The sequence below is a fragment of the Oncorhynchus nerka genome, linkage group LG18 (genome assembly GCF_034236695.1).
Source record: "Oncorhynchus nerka isolate Pitt River linkage group LG18, Oner_Uvic_2.0, whole genome shotgun sequence".
Lineage (NCBI taxonomy): Eukaryota > Metazoa > Chordata > Actinopteri > Salmoniformes > Salmonidae > Oncorhynchus > Oncorhynchus nerka.
Genome location: NC_088413.1, coordinates 22,212,329 through 22,221,436, shown reverse-complemented (window position 1 = coordinate 22,221,436; position 9,108 = coordinate 22,212,329). Strand labels below are relative to the sequence as shown.

Genomic DNA, 9,108 nt, shown 5'->3' with positions numbered 1-9,108 from the left:
TAGTTAGTACTACATCCACCCAGGTCTCTGTCACCAACATTACATCTGTACCTGTTAGTTAGTAGCTGTACATCCACCCAGGTCTCTGTCACCAACACTACAGCTGTACATGTAGTTAGTACTACATCCACCCAGGTCTCTGTCACCAACACTACAGCTGTACCTGTAGTTAGTACTACATCCACCAGAGGGCCACCTTTGACTCTGTCTCTGTATCTAAGGATCTGTGTGATGCTTTCTCTCCTCCTGTGGAATAGAGTAGAGCTGTAGAGTTGTATATAATAGTTCATGTAGGTAGATGTCATGTGGAACAGTGGAATCAGTGCAGAGAGAGTTGTGTCATTAGATGTAACTGGTAATGTAATGCGATGTTGTACTGAAAGACAGGGTGGAGATATGAACTTCTTGTCATAAAACATGTGAAGTGTTTTCATTCTTCTTTCTATTCTATTAAATCTGTCAAACTGAATCTATGGAGATATTGTCAGAACTTCTATTTTTCATTCTGATGAAATGTTCACAGTCAGCATAGATAGGACAAAGACCCTGATATGATCATTGTTGCTATTCACACTCCTTGGCAGATCTAGGATCAGGATCACACAGATCTAGGCTCAGCTTTCCTTCCTCCAAACCTAACCTTAACCATTTGTTGTGGAAATGCAAAACGGACCTAAGATCAGTGTCTAGGGACAACTTCCCCCCACACCACCAGTCACAGAGTGAGATCCATAATGTGCTCTCCATTTGAAGGCTGGGGGTGCTGTAAACTCAGTCAGGATATATGTAGTTTATATGTCAATTAACAGGATCCCAATTTATTTTAGCAGATCCAATATTGGGTCCCTGTCAATTCACACATACATAATGTTTGTTTTTCACTGATTAGAAACTAAAGCTGGAACAAGTCACATGGTGGCCAATGTTGTGTGGATTTGACAGTTTCCCCTTCACTGTGGTTGACAGTTTAAAAAATAGTGACACTACCATTAGTTACACAGACGTAGGACAGTGCAGGGACAAGACACAGAGTTGAGGTTAGAAGTATAAGTTACTGTATTTCACCACAAGTGTTTAATTATGTCAGAGGGAGTCTATGAAATCCCAGATGGATTTGAAGAAGACGAGCCTGATGCAATGAAGAACACAGACATTGATGGAAAATTATATGCCAACGTAAGAGCCTTCAAGCCCAGTCCAAGACATGGAGTTGTTGCTTCAGGTAAGATTCCATACGCACACGCACATGCACACGCACACGCACACACTTACTTTAATAATTTGTGATTCAGCACATGTTCAGTGGTGGAAGAGACCCTCTGGAGTTGCTGCAGTGTGTCTGGGGCTGCTGTGTGTTCTCCTACTGGCTGGGATCATAGTCCTGTCTGTCTACTGTAAGTTTAGTATGTTGTCACTGAGACTTAAGTATCCTACTTAATTATACTTACTCATTAATGGTGTTTTAGTTACAAATTTGATGAACTTTTCCCTTTTACAGATAGAGTCATTGATAATCACAACTCAACACAGATATACCAGCTACAGACCAGTTACAACAACCTGACTAAAGAGAGAGGCCAGCTACAGACCAGTTACAACACCCTGACTAAAGAGAGAGACCAGCTACAGACCAGTTACAACACCCTGACTAAAGAGAGAGAACAGCTACAGACCAGTTACAACACCCTGACTAAAGAGAGAGACCAGCTTCAGACCAGTTACAACACCCTGAGTAAAGAGAGAGACCAGCTTCAGACCAGTTACAACACCCTGACTAAAGAGAGAGACCAGCTTCAGACTAGTTACAATACCCTGACTAAAGAGAGAGACCAGCTTCAGACCAGTTACAACACTCTGATTAAAGAGAGAGACCAGCTTCAGACCAGTTACAACACCCTGACTAAAGAGAGAGACCAGCTTCAGACCAGTTACAACACCCTGAGTAAAGAGAGAGACCAGCTTCAGACCAGTTACAACACCCTGACTAAAGAGAGAGACCAGCTTCAGACTAGTTACAACACCCTGACTAAAGACCAGAGACCAGACCAGCTTCAGACCAGTTACAACACCCTGACTAAAGAGAGAGACCAGCTTCAGACCAGTTACAACACCCTGACTAAAGAGAGAGACCAGCTTCAGACCAGTTACAACACCCTGACTAAAGAGAGAGACCAGCTACAGACCAGTTACAACACCCTGACTAAAGAGAGGGACCAGCTACATTCTGACAGAGTTTTTCTTAGCGGGAGGCTTTCCAATCTCAGTGAGTAAACCTACAGTAGTAAATTATTATTATTATCGTGTGTCTGTATTTTTTCATTAAGTGTACATCGTGATAAGTTGAAGGAAATTCATGTTTTCATCTTGTAGAACAAACCTGTCCTGAACGCTGGCAGAAGGTTGAATCCAGTTGGTACTTCCTGTCTACTGAGACTAAAACCTGGAAGGAGAGCAGAGAGGACTGTCTGGAGAGAGGAGCAGACCTGGTGATCATAAACAGTGATAAGGAACAGGTGAGAGAGAGAGAGAGAGAGAGAGAGAGAGAGAGAGAGAGAGAGAGAGAGAGAGAGAGAGAGAGAGAGAGAGATGGAGAGAGAGAGAGAGAGGATATGGATGTGCAGGCGGTAAATATGATCAAACATATACGCATAAATATTTATCTTTCTCAACAACAGGAGTTTCTCTTCAACATCAACAAGGGAGTCTGGATTGGTCTGACTGACTCTGTTACTGAGGGGACCTGGAGATGGGTGGACAGAACCCCACTGACCACCCGAAGGTAATACACTACTGCTCTAATAACACTGACCACAGTGATATCTGACTGTTGTTAACCCTGTAGGTACTGGTATTAACCATGGTATCTGACTGTTTTTAACCCTGTAGGTACTGGAATTAACCATGATATCTGACTGTTGTTAACCCTGTAGGTACTGGTATTAACCATGATATCTGACTGTTTTAACCCTGTAGGTACCGGTATAAACCATGATATCTGACTGTTTTTAACCCTGTAGGTACTGGTATTAACCATGATATCTGACTGTTGTTAACCATGTAGGTACTGGTCTCCAAATCAGCCTGATAATGGTGGTGGCAAACCAGAATATGGTGAGGAGGACTGTGTTCAGATACATGAAGAACAGAGTCCTCGAACATCATGGAATGACTTGTCATGTGACAGCAAACTCAACTGGGTTTGTGAGAAAGTGCTTTAACATCACCATGACAACATTCTGTAACACATACAGTAGCCTACAGCGCACACAACTTCCTCCTTCATTCTCTCGCTCTCTCTCTCACGCACACACCCTCCTTCACACACACGCACAAACACTTGCATGCATGTACACAAACACACACACCTATTGTTGTATTTGTTTGAAATATCATATTAATAAAAGTCCTACTTATTTCCTGTTTGTAACTTCCTGTGTACCAGTAGTTATGTTTCACACATCATCAGGTTCAACATGAATTCAGTACATTTGACTTTTCCATTCACATAACTTCCAATTCAAATATATTCAACAGATATTTACATGCTCCAATTTAGGCCTGGTGATGACATTCTCAACAGTACCAAACCACCATTACATACACTGTATAGGAGGTGACTGTATCACCAATCAATGAGTGTAGTAGAGATATCAAAGGATGTTACTTAATCATATTTTACAGTCAGTCTTTGTTGTCAAGTTACATATAAGCACAATGTCAAATGCTCATATTTGACTGTTGTTCCCCCATATGGGTCCCAAAAGAGGGAAGTGAAGTGGATATTTTCAGTGGTTCAACCAGCTGTCACTCAACCAATCAGGTTGATCCTCACTGGTTAAGCATACCCACCCTCAATATCCATGTGGTGCAATCTTGTGGTGTAAAATCTATTGTCTGGACATTATAATGACCCTTGTTTGTAGTCCTGGACCTCCTGAACATGTTGATGTATATTTGGGAGTAAACAGAGGGTCCAAATCAGCAGAAAGGTGAAAGGAAGGAGGAGTTCTGGAAACTCCCTGAATTATCTTGGGGCTGTTACATATGATATTTAATATATGTTAACAACTAGTCTTTGTTCTCCACTTCCCCTCTATGATCTATATCTTCCTGGTATGATAGTGTCCTGTCCATCATCACAAATAGAAAGTCAGGTTCCCTGGACAGGAGGAATGTGTTGAGATATTCTGGACAAGATGACCATGTAGAGACATGGAATGATTTATATTGTTCTGCAGAAAATTGTTTAACAATAACCACTGGAACAATCTCTCACACGCACACACACACACACACACACACACACACACACACACACACACACACACACACAAACAAATACAGGTGTGATAACCCTGTAGAACTCTAGCTTTATTTGTCTCAATCCTGGATGAAACTGTAAAACACATTACCAAAGATCTTTAATAATTTGTGATTCAGTACATGTTCAGTGGTGGAAGAGACCCTCTGGAGTTGCTGCAGTGTGTCTGGGGCTGCTGTGTGTTCTCCTACTGGCTGGGATCATAGTCCTGTCTGTCTACTGTAAGTTTACTATGTTGTCACTGAGAATTAAGTAGCCTACTTAATCACACTTACTCATTAATGGTGTTTTAGTTACATGTTTGATCAACTTTTCCCTTTTACAGATGGAGACATTGGTCATCACAACTCAACAGAGAGAAACCAGCTGCTGGCCAGTTACAGCAATCTGACTGAAGAGAGAGACCAGCTACAGGCCAGTTATAGCCTTGTGATTAAAGAGAGAGACCAGCTACAGACTGAGAGAGATTTTCTTAGTGGGAGGCTTACCAATCTCAGTGAGTAAACATACAATAGTACATTTTCATTAATCCCACACACTTTATCGTGTGCTGAATTTTTCACTTAAGTATCCTGTGTGGTTAATTGAAAGAAATTCATGTTTTCATCTTGTAGAACAAACATGTCCCAAAGGCTGGCAGAATTTTGAATCCAGTTGGTACTTCCTGTCTAATGATACAAAAACCTGGAAGGAGAGCAGAGAGGACTGTCTGGAGAGAGGAGCAGACCTGGTGATCATAAACAGTGATAAGGAACAGGTGAGAGAGAGAGAGAGAGAGATTATATATAGATATATAAATATATATATATACAGAGAGAGAGAGAGAAAGATAGAGAGAGATTATATATAGATATATAAATATATATATATACAGACAGACAGAGAGGGAGAGAGACAGAGAGAGAGAGAGAGAGGGAGAGAGAGAGAGAGTGAGAGAGAGAGAGAACATATATTTATTTATCTTTTTCAACAAAATAAGTTTCTCTTCAACCTCAACAAGGGAGTCTGGATTGGTCTGACTGACTCTGTTACTGAGGGGAACTTGATATGGGTGGACGATACCCCACTGACCACCCCATGGTAATATACTACTGCTCTAATAACACTGACCACCCCAAGGTAATATACTACTGTTATAATAACACTGACCACCCCAAGATAATATACTACTGCTCTAATAACACTGACTACCCCAAGGTAATATACTACTGCTCTAATAACACTGACCACCCCAAGGTAATATACTACTGTTATAATAACACTGACCAACCCAAGGTAATATACTACTGCTATAATAACACTGACCAACCCAAGGTAATATACTACTGCTCTAATAACACTGACCACCCCAAGGTAATATACTACTGTTATAATAACACTGACCAACCCAAGGTAATATACTACTGCTCTAATAACACTGACCACCCCAAGGTAATATACTACTGTTATAATAACACTGACCAACCCAAGGTAATATACTACTGCTCTAATAACACTGACCACCCCAAGGTAATATACTACTGTTATAATAACACTGACCACCCCAAGGTAATATACTACTGCTCTAATAACACTGACCACCCCAAGGTAATATACTACTGTTATAATAACACTGACCACCCCAAGGTAATATACTACTGCTCTAATAACACTGACCAACCCAAGGTAATATACTACTGCTCTAATAACACTGACCACCCCAAGGTAATATACTACTGTTATAATAACACTGACCAACCCAAGGTAATATACTACTGTTATAATAACACTGACCACCCCAAGGTAATATACTACTGTTATAATAACACTGACCACCCCAAGGTAATATACTACTGCTCTAATAACACTGACCAACCCAAGGTAATATATTACTGCTCTAATAACACTGACCACAGTGTAAGGAGTAGGACTGATTCTCTGTGTTGTTCATACTCTAGGTTCACTGACCACAGTGTAAGGAGTAGGACTGATTCTCTGTGTTGTTCATACTCTAGGTTCACTGACCACAGAGTGAGAGATGATAACTACTCTGACAATAAGGCTCACATGTTCAGTTCGTCCAACCTTTATCTATGCAGGTTATTGTCATTAATGGCAGCAGTCAACTAAGTTGAATTTAAACTGAAACATTTCTGAACATTATTTAGGATTGTGATGTTCTAACTGTGATGTCTGACTGTTGTTAACCCTGTAGGTACTGGTATTAACCATGATATCTGACTGTTGTTAACCCTGTAGATACTGGTATTAACCATGATATCTGACTGTTTTAACCCTGTAGGTACTGGTAATAACCATGATATCTGACTGTTGTTAACCCTGTAGGTACTGGTCTTAACCATGATATCTGACTGTTATTAACCCTGTAGGTACTGGTATTAACCATGATATCTGACTGTTATTAACCCTGTAGGTACTGGTATTAACCATGATATCTGACTGTTATTAACCCTGTAGGTACTGGTCTTAACCATGATATCTGACTGTTATTAACCCTGTAGGTACTGGTATTAACCATTATATCTGACTGTTATTAACCCTGTAGGTACTGGTATTAACCATGATATCTGACTGTTTTAACCCTGTAGGTACTGTTATTAACCATGATATCTGACTGTTATTAACCCTGTAGGTACTGGTATTAACCATGATATCTGACTGTTGTTAACCCTGTAGGTACTGGCATAAACCACAGCCTGATAATGGTGCTGGCAGACTAGACTATGGTGAGGAGGACTGTGTTGAGATACGTAAAGATCAGCGTCCTCTGGAGGCATGGAATGACTTGTCATGTGACAGGAAAATCTACTGGGTTTGTGAGAAAGCTGTTTAACATCACCATGACAACATACTGTAACACATACAGCCGCACACAGTGCACGAAACTTCCTCCTTCATTCTCTCGCTGTCTCTGTGTGTCTCTCTCTGTCTCTCTCTCTCTCTCACTCTCTCTCTCACAGACATTCTCTCTCTGTCTCAAACCCACACACACAACCTCACACACACATGCACACACACTGCGTGCACACATGCATGCAAACGCATCTATTGTTGTGTTTATTTGTAGTATTATATTAATAAATGTCCTACTTATTTCCTGTTTGTAACTTCCTGTGTTTTATACCTCATCAGGTTCAACATGAAGTCAGTACATTTGACTTTTCCATTCACATAACTTCCAATTCAAATATATTCTGCAGATATTTACATGCTCCAATGTAGGCCTGGTGATGACATTCTCAACAGTACCAAACCACCATTACATACACTGTATAGGAGGTGACTGTATCACCAATCAATGAGTGTAGTAGAGATATCAAAGAATGTTACTTAATCAAATTTGACAGTCAGTCTTTGTTGTCAATTTACATATAAGCACAATATCAAATACTCATATTTGAATGTTGTTCTCCTATATGGGTCCCAAAAGATGGAAGTGTAGTGGATATTTTCAGTGGTTCAACTAGCTGTCACTCAAAAACTCCTCAACCAATCAGGTTCATTAAGAGAAAGGGCGGCAGGTAGCCTAGCGGTTAAGATCGTTGGGCCAGGAACCGAAAGGTTGTTGGTTCGAATTCCTGAGACGACTATTTGAAAAATCTGTAGATGTGCCCTTGAGCAAGGCACTTAACCTTGCTCTGGATAAGAGCGTCTTCTAAATGGCTAAACTGTAAATGTAGAGGAGAGCCCCGGGGGTTACTGTTATCATCTCATCCTCACTGGTTTAAACTACCCATCCTCAATATCCACTTGGAGCAGTTTGTAGTGTCACATCTATTGTCTGGACATTATAGTGACCCATGTTTGTAGTTCTGGACCTACTGAACTTGTTGATGTATATTTGGGAGTAAACAGAGGGTCCAAATCAGCAGAAAGGTGAAAGGAAGGAGGAGTTCTGGAAACTCCCTGAATTATCTTGGGGCTGTTACATATGATATTTAATATATGTTAACAGCTAGTCTTTGTTCTCCACTTCCCCTCTATGATCTATATCTTCCTGGTATGATAGTGTCCTGTCCATCATCACAAATAGAAAGTCAGGTTCCCTGGACAGGAGGACTGTGTTGAGATACACTCTGGACAAGATGACCATGTAGAGACATGGAATGATTTATATTGTGCTGCAGAAAATGGTTCAACAATAACCACTGGAACAATCTCTCACAAGCACAGACACAGTATGCAAACTTGTTATATTTTTGTATTAGCATAGCCACAACTAATCGTGCCATTTTGTTGAAACTTCCCTAGAGTTAACACCTACAGCAGTCACACAGACAGAGACACACAGATGACTCAGAGACAGAGATATCACTAGAAGCAGAGACTTAACGTTTTGTGGACTTGCAGTTGACGTACGACGCCTCCTGGTGGCCATGTTGGAAGACCACCACATGAATTCTAGAAGCAGAGACTTAATGTATAGTAGACCAACATAGAAAGAAAGACCCAGGCATTGTTAAAGATGTAAAAGGTCATCTATGCTGAACCAGATAGGAACAAGAAGGTCAAGTTTGACAGAGGTGAGATGGAGGAGAGTATTGTGGATGTCTATGTCAGTGCAGACACCCTGAGAGACGGTGAGACCAGCACCAAGAGAGAAGAGACAGCAGACTCTGCTCCTAATAATGGACCAGGCGACCAGCACTCAAGTAACACACACACACACACACACACACACACACACACACACACACACACACAATATATCTGACTGACTATATATATAACAACGTAAAAGTCTCTTATTTGTTTCCACAGAGCCTGATAGATCAGGCAAGAGACCC

The 9,108-nt window shown here is 40.8% G+C and overlaps 1 protein-coding gene across 1 annotated transcript; it reads left to right on the top strand.

Moving 5' to 3' along the window:
- Positions 1-396: 396 nt before the first annotated feature.
- On the top strand, positions 397-3,427 carry LOC135561822 (C-type lectin domain family 10 member A-like). The gene is made up of 6 exons (XM_065003749.1): positions 397-1,222; positions 1,293-1,394; positions 1,499-2,263; positions 2,371-2,513; positions 2,676-2,779; positions 3,062-3,427. Exons 1-6 carry the CDS (start codon positions 1,081-1,083, stop codon positions 3,216-3,218), a joined length of 1,413 nt encoding a protein of 470 aa, XP_064859821.1. The 5' UTR covers positions 397-1,080; the 3' UTR covers positions 3,219-3,427.
- The last annotated feature ends 5,681 nt before the right edge of the window (positions 3,428-9,108 follow it).